General features: G+C 40.2%; 1 protein-coding gene across 2 annotated transcripts; it reads right to left on the bottom strand.

Moving 5' to 3' along the window:
- Positions 1-2,562: 2,562 nt before the first annotated feature.
- NMUR2 (neuromedin U receptor 2) lies at positions 2,563-11,139 on the bottom strand. 2 transcript variants are annotated; one of them, XM_009561412.2, is made up of 4 exons: positions 10,420-11,139; positions 5,511-5,595; positions 5,080-5,205; positions 2,563-4,098 (listed from the first exon to the last, which is right to left on the bottom strand). In XM_009561412.2, the coding sequence occupies exons 1-4, from the start codon at positions 11,137-11,139 to the stop codon at positions 3,839-3,841; spliced, it is 1,191 nt and encodes a 396-aa protein (XP_009559707.2). In that variant the 3' UTR covers positions 2,563-3,838. The 2 variants fall into 2 exon arrangements, 1 of the variants encoding a protein (XP_009559707.2); XR_008452346.1 differs by lacking the exons at positions 5,080-5,205; positions 5,511-5,595; positions 10,420-11,139 and adding an exon at positions 4,690-4,950 and having other exon boundaries at positions 3,968-4,098.
- Positions 11,140-15,100: the final 3,961 nt, after the last annotated feature.

The following is a 15,100-nucleotide window of genomic DNA, read 5'->3' as shown; positions in this document are numbered from 1 at the left end:
CAGTGGGAAGTCCTCTGAGATATGCAAGTAGGGACTGGCTGCCTCCATGTCTTGCTTATCAAAGGTCAGCAAATAGCCCTGCTCGAAGCACAAGGCTTTTTCTTTCTCCAGTATTTGGCCCTGGTGTGAGTTCCCACTGGAGCAACACACCAGGGTGAAGACTGAAACTGCTTTTCCACAGCTTTTAGAAATGATCCAAAATATAGCTTGTTCAAGCCAAAAGGAGGATAGAAAAGGGATCTGCAAAAAGAACTGGAATACTTAATAGTCAGCAAAGCATAAGTAAATAGACAAGTTATGATCAATGAGTTTGTTTGAATTTGACAGAGCTTTCCTGCAAATACAGGAGAGAAAAGGGGGGTGAAATATTCCCTGCCAGTGTGAGCTGTAATAAAGGGCTGCTGTTTTCTGATTCTCACTCTGTGTGAAAATTGAAAAGGTTAGCCAGGTAATTGAAATCGGGACTGGAATATAAATACACTGTGAAAACCCCACAGCTGGTGAATGGAGTTGCAGGGAATTTCTCAGTGGCAAAAAGGCAGGGATAGACAGGGAGGGGATGATTCTTCAGTATACCTGTTCCTCATGTGAGGGGAGATAAGGGAAGAAATGAGACCTGAAGAAACCAGATTGAAGCTAATGCTTATATGAGTGTTCCTTGCTGTTAATGTAAGAGATGCTGTAAAAAAAAGTGGAGTGTGCTAAGACTGAATCATGTATGGCAATCATTGCTGTCTCTTGGAGTAATGTCGTAGGTTTACTTGGAATTGGTAGGTTGCCATGTCAGACCCACCTTAGGGACTATTTCTTGTTATATGCAGAGAGAGAGCTCCATGCAACTCAGCGCCTCATTTTGGGGCTGAGGTATATAAGCAAACTAGATGTGACTGGACCAATGTCAACTGCCTCTTCATCTTTGTTGTATGCAGGAACACAAACTGATTTGCATTACTTTAGGCTAAGAGCATAGAGATAGATGCTTACTGCAGAGCAGCCGAGGAACAGCTTCTTGTCACCCCACTGAGTGCTGTATGTGTCTAAGTCCCACTGGAAGGTCCTGTCATTGCTGCTGTAATGTAAATATGTACATATCACTGCGTCTGTAGTCTGTTTTTCTGCAACTTGAGCTGGGAGAAAACAGTGGTGCAAGGCCTGGGGGAAGCTGAAGTTTGCAGTATAAGCCCAAGTTAATTCATATTCAACCACCCCCTCTGCATCTAGTATTTCCCTGGCTATCTAACAGAAACTCCAGTCTGTATGTGATTAAATAAACCATACCTTCAGATTCCTGCTTTGGTGTTTTATTTCGTTCCTCATGGAAAGACTAGGGAGTTCTATTTCCCAAAACTATGATGCATACAGGTTTTTTTTTTGCTGCAGTTACTCAGTGCTACCCAACCCACCTGCACTGCAGTCAACAGCAGCATGAAAAAACTTCCATTTTGAGACTTTCCATGGAGTTTAGGCAACTATTTAGCACATCCTATGGCAAGACAGTTATCTTTCCTGTCCTTACCAGCTCCTATAGGAGTAAGGGAAGACAAATTAGAAGCTTGCAAAGAAATGTTGCAAACCCTAAAGGTGGTAGAGCTTTGTTTGGGCTTTGGGACCTTCTCTTAGCTATGACAACTGTTGACCAGTTTCTAACATATCCCCCCTCCGCCCCCCGAAGAGGTAGTTGTGCAGAACACTTGAATGCAATAAACCACACTGGGATTAGTGCTGTACTTTCATTCATATATAATAGCTGAAAAAGATCTACATCATTCATTTTAGGTACTGTGATTTGTAGTCAGTCCTTTGTGTCCTGCACTTGATGCTGATTGAACATCCAGGGAATGTGCATCTTCTGCTACTCCTGTGAAATCAGTGGGAGAAACAAGAAGCACAAGGATTGCTGGAGGATGGACCAGACACATGAAGAGAGACTCTAGTATATTTGCTATCATGTTACATACAGATACATACAACCAGTTCTGCAGCTGATGTATACATTTAGTTTTACTGATAAACCATAATTTAAACACTTCAAAACACAGTAGTGTCCAAAACCTCTCCCTACAAACTTAACAAAATTGTCCATTTGCTGTCATAATGTGTTTTTTTTAACAGTACTGAACCTGGCATTAGATCTGAGTATCATTCATTGGCAATGCAAGCAATTTTTCTCTCCTTTGAGTGCTTCTTGCAACACATTTCAAACTGTCTATGTTTTGTTCACGGTGCTGGAGTGTTGACCCTGCTCTCCACGCTTCCTGCTCACGCGCTTGTCCGTTTCCCAGAAGGAAGCAGAAGCAGAGAAATAAATCAATCGATAGTTCTGTCTAGGAAGTCATGCTTGATTTCAAAAAAATATATTTTTGTCAGACAAGACCACTTCGGGGAAAAGTGAGTTGTTCTCTGTTTTCTTGCAACAGGAGTTTTTCTCAGCCAGTTGCCAACATTTTTCAGCACGTGGCTATGAAAGCTGCTAGAAATATATATAAAGGCACATCGTCGGCTTTCATGACATCTTTATCCATCTTCCCAGTATTCTTATGTTTGGATCCAGCTTCCAAAATTCAACCAGGTAAATCTCAGAGCAGAGTGATAACTCAAGTACTGACCTTCTGAAAAGTCTGTAGTGGACATAGACTACTTTTCTGGGACAAAATACATAGACTGCTCTCCAGAGATCCCCTTCAGGAACGAGGGAGTACTGAGCTGTGCACAGAGAAGTCACAGGGAACTTAATTTGGAGCACCCAACCCCAAGCCAGACCACATTTTTTTTTCACTGTATCTATTTTCTTTTTCATCAGAATTCAGAATAATTTTGACACGCCTCCTCCAATAACACTTTCACAGAAAGTTTGACTTAATGCAAGGCTAAAAGTTTTCATATTTGCTTTTGCTTTTTGGCCAAAAATCTCATTAGCTTTTTTGGTTATAATTGTCACTTCTTTTCACTGATGCCAAATTAAATGTGATAAAAACACCCTCTAGGACAACACCAAAAAAATTAATTCAGAGCTATATCCCAGGTAACATAGATGGATTTATGGCATGCATGTGTCATTTCTGCATTATGTAGATATTGTCAGACATAGGATGAGAAGATATGGCAGTGACTTTGAGTTGTTAAAAATAACCCATTAAAGGTCAGATTTCTTTAACAAAGTGATTCAAGGAATTAAACACCACACTCCACTCAAATCTTCACCTAGCTCAGAAAGCATATGTGTGTGCTTTACATTTATTTTACAATTATTGGCTTCCTGGTTCTCCTGACCCAGAAATAGCTATTGCTCGTGCTGGTATCTGACATTTAGCAGCCCGGCTCAGAGCTGCTCTTGTTCATACCTATTTGCTCATGTTGCCAAGAGAGGCTTGCAACAGCCACACCTTGAGAAAGTCATAGGAGGGGGAAGTGAGACTGGCTTACCTAAAGCTAGAACGGGTAGACGAAGTTTGCACAGCCATCTGCCCCATTTCAAACTAAGAAAAAAATGATGTTTATTTAGGCTGGTGCACAAAAAGCCATTTGGTAAGACTTTGATAAGCTTTGTGTCCCTCCTGTGCTGATAACATTGGGAGTACATCTCATTCTTCCAGAGCAGCTCTTTGCAGGCTTATGTTGCAAGCCAGTAAACTCAGATTTCCAGCCTTCCTAATAGCTTGAGGGTAATAAAGGGCTTCTCAGTCACCTACTAATTACAGTCTCCTTGTTCATTCATTCAACAAGACACCTGTGTGAGCTCTTCTTGCTGAAATCAATCTTCTAGGAAGGTCTCTTCTCTTTTAGTTTCTTCAAGTAATTTTCTTTAACTTGTCTCTTATGTGGATCACAACATGGAACATCACAGACCAGTGGAGAGCTGATAACTGCTGACAGATGTCCTGTGCATGCCAGGGAGACTTGTGTCTTCAGCAGAGTCCATGAGTTTGTGGTCCTCAACCATGAGGACACTCTGCTGAGCAGAAGTCTTGCTAGTGGGATCTTTAGGGGCCCAGTGCTTGCAGCAAGGAGAAATCACACTGAAGAAAGCCATCCTGAAGCGCTGGGACAATAGATTGTAAATTATGGGGTTCACGGCAGAGCTCAGATAGAAGAAAACACCTAAGAGAGCAAGGGTGGGGGAAAGGAGAGAGAGAGAGACCTCATTTGCATGTAAAATGATCTCAGAAAAGGAAAAATCTTTTCAGTGCCTATACCCTTCCACCAAACTTTGAGACAAAGGTGGAGGCAGTGACGGCACATCTCTGCCTGTTACCACCCAGGCAGAGGCAGAGGGGTGTCTTGTCAAGGCTACAGCTCAGGCACTGCTGCCCACAGGGAAGGAAGAACGGGAGAGAGTACTAACTAGAGCTCAGTCTCTCCAGCTGTTCAGGAGCAAGCTCTCTGTTGAGCTGTACTGACCTGCCTCCAGCACAGCCCTTATCCCCACAGCAGGATTTGCACAGCTTGTGCCCCCATCAGAGCTGCCAGAGGATAACTTCCAGCCAAGAGGAGTTAATTTCTTCCAGCATGCCAGGACAATTGCTTAAGATTGGATTTGTCTGAACTGCCTAATGGCCACATTCAGTGCTTTCCCATGGCAGACTGAAAATATGATGCCTCTTTGAAAAAGCACTTCTTTTTGTAGTTGGCAGGGCTGTAAACATTTGATTATATCACTCATTTCTGAGCAGAATGTAAGTTTTGTCTTACCATTTGGTGAGGCTTCCCATTTGCCTGAGACCTTCTGGAGGATGATGCCTGCTGTTGTGTATTCATTAAAAACAGGTGAATGACAGCAAACTTAATTTCTGAACATTCCCAAGAAGGAATAGCAACTGGAAATGATGCATGATATCATATTTTGGGTTTTTTTCCTCCTTCTTTGTGAATATTCAGATAATTGTATTCGACAACATGCCCAGATCTTGAAACTTGCAGAAACTTGCATGCAGTTTTTATTTCAGGTGCAACTTCTCACTGTCTACCAAACCCCTGAAGCTTTCCCGTGCATGGTTCATGTCACCTACAAAATGAATGACTGCATATTTCAAGTAAATGGCTCACATTTTTACCAGTGGAAATGGAATAGGAAAGCTTTACCTGATACCACATGAATTAAATTGAATATATTAGCCAGAGGCTCAGTCCATTCAACAACAAAGCTGAAGAAAAGTCTATCTATATGGAATGGAGCCCAGCAGACAGCAAAAACCATCACGAGGACAACTAGAATGGAGAAAGGAGAAAAGAACAACAAGTCAGTTATGGAAAGATATGGTTCACTACCATGTAGGTTTGCTTCTTGTGCTGGGGAAGAAAATATGCTTTCTGTGTCTTTTGATAGCCATGGTGTTTCACTCCCGTGCCCTGTAAGTCCAGATAAAAGAGCAATAAGCCTTTTTTGGTTGTGTTTTTTTTCTCTTTTGATCACAGCTACTGATCTCATAACCTCTGTATGCAATGAATTTGTTTCAGGATCTGGTTACCCTCTTGTCTGTAGTAAAAAAAACACAGAATGACTCAGTACTTACACAACATTTTGGTGACTGAATTCCTGGATGGTCTCTGAACATTCATAGCCATTTCCTCCAGTTCCAAAGATTTGTCTCCTTTCAACTGGCAAAAAGAAGGAAAGTGAAGGAGATCTCAGACAGGAGATGACATCCTCATGAGATGGAGCCTGTTAAATATTTTGATAGCTGTATCTGAGAAGCCAAAATCTGGGGCAACTTAGGGCACAATAAAAAAAAATCTACATTTAAATTCAGTTTTAGCCTAGAGAAACATTGAAGTTTTAGATTCTAATCAATCTGCAGATTTTATGGATCTGAGACTGCATACTTACAACAAATTTATATTTCAGTTTGCATTTGTCCTTTCTCAATGAGTCAATATTTGGTTCACAGTTTGTGTCCAATTTCAACAGTATTTTGCTAGGCATTATTTTCTCTTCTAGTAAAATATTCTTTGCTTATTTTCCTAAATGTGTTCCCTACAATCAAGCACAAACCATGATCCAAAAAAATACTCAGAAAGGCCTCAGCGAAACACAGCTGGAAAGACTGAAAAAATTCCTACAAGGGAGTTCATTTAATGTCCTGAGTGTCTGGATTAATTAATATTCAATCCATTTAACGAACAAAACCCATGAATGCTCTCTTGCAAACAGCTGGTGTTCATGATGTGCACAGGTTCAGCCACACTGTTCAATTACAACAAAGGGTTTTTTTTTTCTCTCTACTAGTCTTTACTAAAAATTGATCATGAAGAATAATGATCTGATCCTGAAATGCTTCCCCAAAAGGCTTATGGTGAGAGCATGGGTGCTTTGGTGATGAAAAGACTAGAGCTACATAATCACAATTGCTTTGGTTATTAAAAAAAATAACCCATTGAGAGTGCATGATTTGGCTCAGCTTCCTGAAGTGGGAGCTTCAGATTAGCCAACAGATTTGGAGTAACAATTTTTTCAGCTGAGAAAAACTGGAAACAAAACTTTTTATTTACATGGAATGAGGGAAAAGAGAGAATCAATCTGGATTTTTAAAAATCTTGTGAAAAGATGCTGGTTGTGACATTTTCTTTTGCCTTTTACAGTACGACTTTGCTTCCTGATTTGTGATTAAAAATATGGTTCTGTAATCATAATCAAATGAGACCTTCTTTCAATGTTCTGTTTATTCATAAAACCCATAAAAGAGAAAGATCTTTATATCAAATTATACTCAATTGTAGTGCAATTCAGTCTCTCATGTTTTACATTATTCCCTTTGAGTCATAGCCATAGTTGCTTAAGGAAGAGGCTCAGCTGATTCGAAACACACCTCGCGATAAATGTCTGCTCAGATTGATTAAAATCCTTAGTTTCTCTTCAGTGGTTTTCAGTCTCAACAGTAATGTGTTCCAGGCATATTCCGGTGCCTCAGAGAATACAGTGCTCTGATGCTATGATAAACCAGACACAAAAGCATCTTTATTTTTCACCTTCCTCTGGTCATTTTGATGTTACTATGAGGCTCCTCTTTAGCCTCAAGTGCTAATAGATGGAGGTGTAACTAGTTAGAAAAGCTCAGCAGTTGCAATTTAATAAAACAATGAGTTATGACAAAGAGGAAAGAAGAAAGAAATAAGCCCTTGGCAAAGGTTGTAACTTGAGTTCATTCCAGTGGTTTGACAGAGGGAGAACTCCAGCCAAGGTAGGGGTTACTTTTACATGACTGTGGATATTTAAGGCTATGTAGAATTGCCTGGAGATGAATGTTACCCATTCACTGCAAAAGAATTAAAAGTATCTGAAGCAAGAAGCTGAAAATTGGATTTCTTCCCCAACCCCATCTTTATCAGCCACAGCGTTTCATGCTAGAAATCAAAAGGCAGAGTGAAATTAGTGCCTCACCCATCCCCAGGCAAACCTAGTGAGGCCACTGAGGAAAAGCAGAACTGTTTTCTGTAAGCTCCATGGCATAGCTGACAAGAGTGGTGGCAAATCTTTCTCTCCATCTGATGGAAAAATTGATGTTTAAAAGCCACGTGGCTTGTGCTAAAGCACATAATCCTGCCTATTTCTTTGACTTAGCTGAAGCAGCTGCCACCTATCTGCTGAACTGCAGCCTGGGTGCACCCTCAGCTCACCCTTATTGCAAAGGAAAACACATCAGTGGGTGCAAGGTTTGCTGTACGCCCTCCATGAAAAGGGTATAGATCCTTCCAGGACTGTGCTGTGCTCAGCAGAAATTAGCCAAAGGCAGTAACTAAGCTGGGCACTTAGAAGGCAAAATAGACTTTAATGATAAAATCTGGACCAGCTGTGTGTTGCCAAATATAAGGTGTCCTGATTCAAAGACAGCAGAAATCAGAATTACCGGTGTGTCCAATGGATTACTGATGGGAAGAGACACTAAGACTCTTAGCAGAAGAATAGTTCTGCCTAGGAATGTCAACCTAGACCAATCTGATCATCTAGATCCTTCACAAATGTCTGAACTAGGTAGGATTAATAAATCTCATCTCTCTTCATTCACTGCCAAAAATCCTCATTAAATAGAGTCTGAGTTTTAGACAACCAGTGATAATCTGTATCCCATTTCTGTACAATTTGAGATCAGTTTGAAGGAAATGGATAAGGACCTTCCATTGAAGCCCACCGCAATGCAGACTCACTCCCAAGCAATGCCACCTGATCTTTATCAGCAGACTACTGTCTACCAGCAGCCATTTCCCAATGTCCATATTTTCCTCCTTTGCTCTTCCTCCTCAGCTTTTTGGCTACAGGTTGCAACCAGTAGCTCAACAGCTGAACTGGGTTAAAGAAAGAGCCTGCCTGATTGAGGGATTGCTCCTGAAGTCACCTGTGATAAGGATCCCAGGAAAGATGCAGCAGCTTTTTTCCACAACCAAATCTAATGAGATTACAAACAAATCTAATGAGACTACGGTGTAATCATCAATGCCCTCTTCTTTAAAGCTATCAATTACCAATAACATTGCAGTACTAAAACATCAAGCCTTAAAATTATATCCAAGTAGATCGTGAAGTGATTGCTAATGAGGACCTGATGTCTCTGCGGGCAATGAATTTCCCAGTGAAAAAGACAAACATATTTTTTTCCTTTTTTCAAGGAATAAAATTCAAAATCAACTCAGCTACCATATGATCCCCATTTGTTAACTTCTCACAGCTGCTTCCTTCTGTATTGCATCCGGAGGCTCTCCTGAGCATTGGCAAAGCTTGAGGGAGAACCTCTGGCAAGGAAATGCCCTTTCCACAAAGCCTAGGCTTGCAAAGACTGTGTCTCTGCTGAATTTGAGCTGTTATGCAGCCTTTGGATCGACTTTCAGCTTCCCCACTACAGTCTATGAGCAATACATGGCACTCAGGAGACTCTGGAATGTGGTTCCATAGATTTCATCCTCTGTAAGTAGAAAAAAAAGTGTCTTCTCTTGAAAAACTATATGTATTTAAAATATTCTTCTATAATTTCTATTGGAAAAAAAGAAGCTATCTTGTCTAGTGTAATTTAGAGTGCAATGCAGGTATACTTAGGATGGCTGTGGCTTGGAAGTCTGAGTTGGATATACAGAAAAACAGGTACATAAATAATGGACATTGCAGCCCTTGGGAAAAACAGCCTCAACATATCTGTGAACATATAGAAATCCTGAGGGAGCAGCTCTTGTATGGTACTTAGCACTTCTTCTGGGATGGGAATTAGGAATATCTGTTGCCTCAAACAGAAGTTATTGCAGTCTTCGAGACTTCTTTTCATTAGTTTGGGGATTTCTCTTCGCTTTTTAAACAGCTGTATCTTCAGAAATTTTTCCCTCCCCCAAGATCTTATTTTGCAAAATCTTTAATGAAACCGTGTAAAGACCCCACAACAGCCACTGGGCTGAGGGGGTAGTTTAACCCATGCTTCAAAGATTTACTGTGTACTATTGATTTCTGGCCATTAATCTTTGTGCCTTTTCCTCATTAAGGAAAAATTGCTTCTATATAGGTTCAGATAACAGCACAACAAAATGGTATATGTGCCAGCACACGATTTGGTTTAATTTCTTGCACATTATTGGGTAAATTCACTCCTCTCTATTAATGTATTTCATCCCTTTCTTGCTATGTGCCCAGACACAGCTTTTTAAACTTTAAGTTATATTCAGTGCAATGAGATAGGATTTCTATTTTCAAAATATTTGTAATGTACAAGAAGAAAAAAGTACTATAGCTTCATTATACTGTGATAACAATTGTTTTATCCACGTATTAAAGTGATGCGTACACAGTAAAACTAGTCTCACTTCCTGAAGAGGGAATGAATATGAAATCTAAGGTAGCCTTAATCAATGGTGAAACCAGGATATAGATCTATAAAACAGTTGCTGAATTTACTAGCTGCAGCAATGAGGTAGTATTTCAGCTTATGACAGCTTTGTGAGTTTTAACAACTGAATATTATCACCATCTCCAGAGAAAGAAAAAAACAAAGTAATGCAATGGAAATTTCACAGTCACAAGAAGAGGGAAAACAAAACAATACACAAGGTTCAATCACTAGCCTGCTCCTTTTTATTCTTTTTACACTTCCTTGTTTTCACATTTTCTTCTAGTCACTACTGCAAAAGTACAAAACTCTGAGAGGCTGAAATCAATCTACAGACTTGAATGTATTATTAACATTCAAATGTAAGCAGCAGTGATGGTAGTTTTTTTTAAGAAAAGAGATTGGGGTAAATTATTCCCCAACATAACTATATTAATTTGTGAATGGGATTACACCAAAAAAGGAGTTGGATCCACTGCTACCAGAGGTTTGAATTACTTCTGTATTTTTTTGGGAAAGTGGATGGGCAACAAAAATGTGCAATCACTTAAAAGACACATGCAAACACAAACACACAAGAACGAGGTAAGGAAACACTGAGCACAGTTAGAGTAGGACTTACTCTTAGCCCCATCAGATAGTACAGCACACTTATTACCCCCATAGGCAGCACATAGAAGAGAAAAGAAGTAATCTGGATGATACAGTTGTAGATCCACATGGGCATGACTACAGTGCAGGTAGCAGAGCCAGGGACCAGGGTGCCATTGGGGAAATACTGAACCATGATGCCATGGGTGCATGTGTTGGGAAGGGCAAAGAGGACAGAGAGGACCCAGAGCACTATGATGGTCCTCAGGGCACGCTTGCGAGTGCTCTCCAGCTTGGCACGGAAAGGATGTAGGATAGCAATGTATCTCTCCACACTGACTGTGGTCACGCTGAGGATGGAGGCAAAACACACCGTCTCAAAGAGCGCTGTCTTGAAATAGCAGCCGATGTGCCCAAATAGGAAAGGGTAGTTGCTCCACATCTCATAGACTTCCAGTGGCATCCCAAAAAGCAGGACAAGCAGGTCTGAAAAGGCGAGGCTGAAGAGATAGTAATTGGTTGGGGTCTTCATGTTCCGGTGCTTGAGGATTACCAGGCAAACTAAGAAGTTTCCTACCACTCCAACAATGAAGATCACAGTGTACACCAGAGCCATGGGCAAGAACAGATGGCTCCGTCTGGGCCCGCATAAGAAGGCTAAGTAATCCTCAGTGCTGTTTAAATACCTCTTGAAATATTCTTCATGTAGAGCAAAGTGATTTAACCAGGAGGTATTGCTGATCCAGTCCATTACTGGATCTTCTGAATCGTTTCACAACTGAGATCTGAGCTTCTTTAAGTTTCTTGGTGCTAATTTTCTCGCTTTGTGCAGAGAAAGGAAGAGAGGGGAGAGTTGTCTTGCCAGACTTAGAGACTCAAAGCCACTGAGAGATGTGAGTGAGTGTGCTAGCCTGGCTTCGGTTAAGGTTTTGCCGTTGTGACAGCTGTTCCCCTGTAAGGAGTCCCTTCGCCAGAAAGCCCCTCCTTACACACATATTCATTGGCTCGCTAAGTGCATTAGATTATAGAGTAAGAAAAGAGGTTCCAGCTACTTGTATCAGCTCCCATAGCAGATGCATTTAGAGACTCAGAAATGGGGGATTTAGAGAGCTGGGAGCCTGAAAAACAGGATGTTAGACAAGCTGTGAAATGCTTGTATTTGTCAGAGGGTGGGAAACCAGACAAACTCGACCTCCCCAAAAAAATACTTAGTGCAAAAAGCTTTTACAAAATTACATCAATGCTACATCCACAAACAAATGAAAAATGTTGGCATGATTTTTTTTTTCAGATCTCTCTTGATTTTTATTTTCTGTTGTCTGCGGCAGCAAGTACTTGGAAACAGTTTTGATTGGTAGAAAGCCAACTCATTTTCTAGTCATTCATGTGGAAATAGACTCCTATAATGTTTCAGCCTTCTTTATACACTGTATTTTTCTTCTCCTGAAATCCAGCATAGGATTTTAATTGCTCTTCTTATTGATATCAAAATATTTTCCCGCTTTCCTGGTATGCTGGAATCTGATCCCATATTCTTTCTGAAGACTATATTAATCCCAAAGATATATTTATTGGCACCAGGACTAAGTGTACATGAATTTTTATAAGCTCTTATTTCTTCCTGAATGACAACTATTCTGCAAACACACTTCCTGAGCCAAAAAACTGTATCCTGCAAGGATGATAGCTATGTAAAAATAAATAGTTTATGAATACTTGATACCTTACTGTATTTCTCTAAAATTAAAAGGTTCCAATGGTAATAGATTTTGTCTGCTGAGATTCAGAAAAGAAATTAGCTGTTTGGAATAGAAGAAGTGCAAAACCTGAGGGCTAGTTTTGGGGGTACTGTCGGCTTGATGTGCAATTTTCCTACCAAGTACATCTCACTAGTTCTTACATTTGAGTACCTGCCCAGTCCCTCTCCTTGAAGGCATGTCGACTTTTTACTTCCCTAAAATCCTTTGGCAAGGAGCTCCTTGGGTCTATTATCTATGTGCGAATAACCTCCTTCTTTTCTCTTTAGCTGTGTCTCTGCGGCTGCTAACCTAAGACTGTATAATTTTAACCATGCAACAGAAAACAAACAGCCCTTTTGACTGGCATGTCCTCCAAAATTTTGACAAAAGTAAGTTTTCCAAGGAAGATTCAAACTCCTCCAACCATAAGTGTCTAGACAACAGACTGATCCCACATAAACTCTGTTTTCTGACTCTTAAGAATTGAAACTAGCTTAGATCCTGTCTTCTTTACTCTTTCCTTCTTTAACAACTTCTGGTTTAATAGTAGTCTAATCACCTTACAAGAAAAAATATTGTAATAAGCACAGACTGCCTCCAAAAATAGCAACAGGAGATAAAGAACTGAGGTTTGGTCCCCCTGACTTATAATTATAGAACATGGGTTTGATTTTTTCTTTTTTTTTCCATCTTTAAAGAGCGTGTTTGGTTCACTGCAGTAGCTGGAATGTGAGGCCTTCTTTTTCTAAGCATATTCAGTATAACATCCAACATTCCATTAAACGCATAGATACATTTGGTATATTTTCTCTCCCTCCAGGCTGGAGGAACTAGCAACACTATAATAATAACTGGATCTGCAGTAGCCTTTCCATGCCTTATTGTAAGTCATTTTGACATTATCTAGGCTCTTCACAGACAGCTTTTCCATGGCTGTGCATGATATCTGAAGTCCCCAGGGTATCAACCAACATCAAATATGAAGTGCATTTTATGACTACAGTACAAAATACCAAGGAAGGCACCTCTCTGCCTGGAGCAGCTGCGATCTGCAGCAGTCAGTGCAGACACAGTCTGCTCCAGGAGTAGAACCCATTTTGCCTAACTTTAATCACTAAAACCAGTGAATGAGTCTGTGCAATTTTTTCTCTCCTGCTTTAGTCAGGCATGAAAAGAGGAATGTCCAAAAAGTGATTTGTCCTAAACCATAGCACTAGGCAAGTGACGTGAAGCCGAGCAGCTTATTTTTTCCTATTGTCTGCAGAGGGAAAGTGGCCAATAAGATTTAACAGCAAGCTTGTTAAACAGCTGATATTAAATTTGACCCCAATTTTGTGCAGTTTTATTTATCCTTCTCACATCAGGATCAGTCTTTAGAGGGAGATGCGTACAGGCTTGGTCTGTGGGAAGCTGTTAGGATGATTGAAAACAGGGTTGTTGAGTCAACCAGCAGTTAAACATGAGGAGAGTCCAGTGCTAAAAATCACTCCCTAGTTCTATCTTACTTAGCAACATGGATGTACCCATTGAAATGTCTTTCAGCAATGAATAGCTTTGTCAGTGTTGTGCCCAGAAGTCAATGGGAATAATATCCTTCCTTTTTAGTAAATATTTTGTTGTGTATGCTTAGGCTTTGAAGACCCATCAGGTGGCAGGTAGACTCGTGCTTCAGGCTTGACGTGCAGGGTAGCAGCAAATGGAGCTGTAAAAACTCTGATGCAGAAAATCTTGTCATACCCAATATGTCCATTGCGACAAAGTGACTCGGATTTACATGGGGGAAAATGAAAGGATTGTTCTGTATTGAAGTCACAAGCATAGTACAGAATGAGTCAGATTGTCTGACTCAGGAGGGATATGGTACTACAGGACTCTTGATTTATGCAGGAAGAATCGGGTTATTCAGCTTCTCTCTGTGGTTCTCTGCTTCTCATTACAGTATTGATACTTCACTGCTGTTTTTTCCTCTGCTTGTGGTTTCTTGGGAGAACTCGACTCACTTGATTGTTTGACCCAAAAGAGATTTAACTACTTTCCCTGACATGACTCATCAGTATTATTTTCCAACTCATATCTCTTTAGCTTCTGTTCTGCACCTGGGGATTTGGGCAAGGATTTTCTTCACTGGAAAAAACCTGCCGGTATCATAAAGTCTGGGTAGTACCTGCATATGTATTAGATATATGCACTGATGAGACAGAGGGAATCACAGTGACAAGTCTTAATGTGATCAAAGGAAGACGGTGATGCAATGTATTATTGGAGATGGTAGAAAGTTAGCAGTTTTTTATAGGAGAACTGAATATGTCAATGAAAATGACAAATGGGTCACATGGAATGTGTGTAGGACATATATAAAGCTAATAGGAAAAGAAATGTAAAATGCATCTCTTTTCTGGACATTTCTTCCTTTAAGGGAAGTGGAGGTAACCCTGCTGTAAGAATAATCAAGTTTCTTTGAAAAGTTTTGCTCCTATTGGAAAGCCATATACAGTCTTTATTTCCTCTAGAAATGCAGCGATGTATTGAAGTCACAGTTTGTTCAGAGCTATTTATATCATCATCATCTTAATAATAATACTAATAAATTGCAATATAGGAAGCTGGAAACCAGGCAGCAATTGTTGCTCTTCTTCTGATGCATGTTTAATGCGGTAAAAGTATTATTCTTCTTAAAAAGATGGCAGATTTGCTAAAGCACTTGTCAAGAGTTTCCAGTCCCTTCTGCCTCAGCTGCTGTTCAGATTTCTTTGTAAATTGGATTACAGCATTGACCTGTCTTTGTGTTGCATTGAGAATCAATACTATTTGACTTGGAATAAATGAAACTGTCTTTATGAAGAAGGTTGTGCATAATTTGGAACATTAATATGCTGGCAGATGATGTTCTCTTCCTTCTCTTTTCCCCGCTAGACTATCCCCAGGAGTCATATCTTGGTTTAGTTAAATGCACCAAGAGATGATACTGTTCTT

Source organism: Cuculus canorus, chromosome 14 (assembly GCF_017976375.1).
Source record: "Cuculus canorus isolate bCucCan1 chromosome 14, bCucCan1.pri, whole genome shotgun sequence".
NCBI classification, from domain to species: domain Eukaryota; kingdom Metazoa; phylum Chordata; class Aves; order Cuculiformes; family Cuculidae; genus Cuculus; species Cuculus canorus.
This window is presented reverse-complemented; position numbering and strand designations above follow the sequence as displayed.

What these genes read in the sequence shown, in the direction of transcription:
- NMUR2 (XM_009561412.2), bottom strand. Translation starts at nt 11,139, where the DNA reads ATGGACTGGATCAGCAATACCTCCTGGTTAAATCACTTTGCTCTACAT. An exon ending in TTCAGTCACCAAAATGTTGT is followed by an intron (nt 5,206 to 5,510) that starts GTAAGTACTGAG and finishes TCTCCATTCTAG; the next exon opens with TTGTCCTCGTGATGGTTTTT. An exon ending in TTTAATTCATGTGGTATCAG is followed by an intron (nt 4,099 to 5,079) that starts GTAAAGCTTTCC and finishes TTGCTCTCTTAG; the next exon opens with GTGTTTTCTTCTATCTGAGC.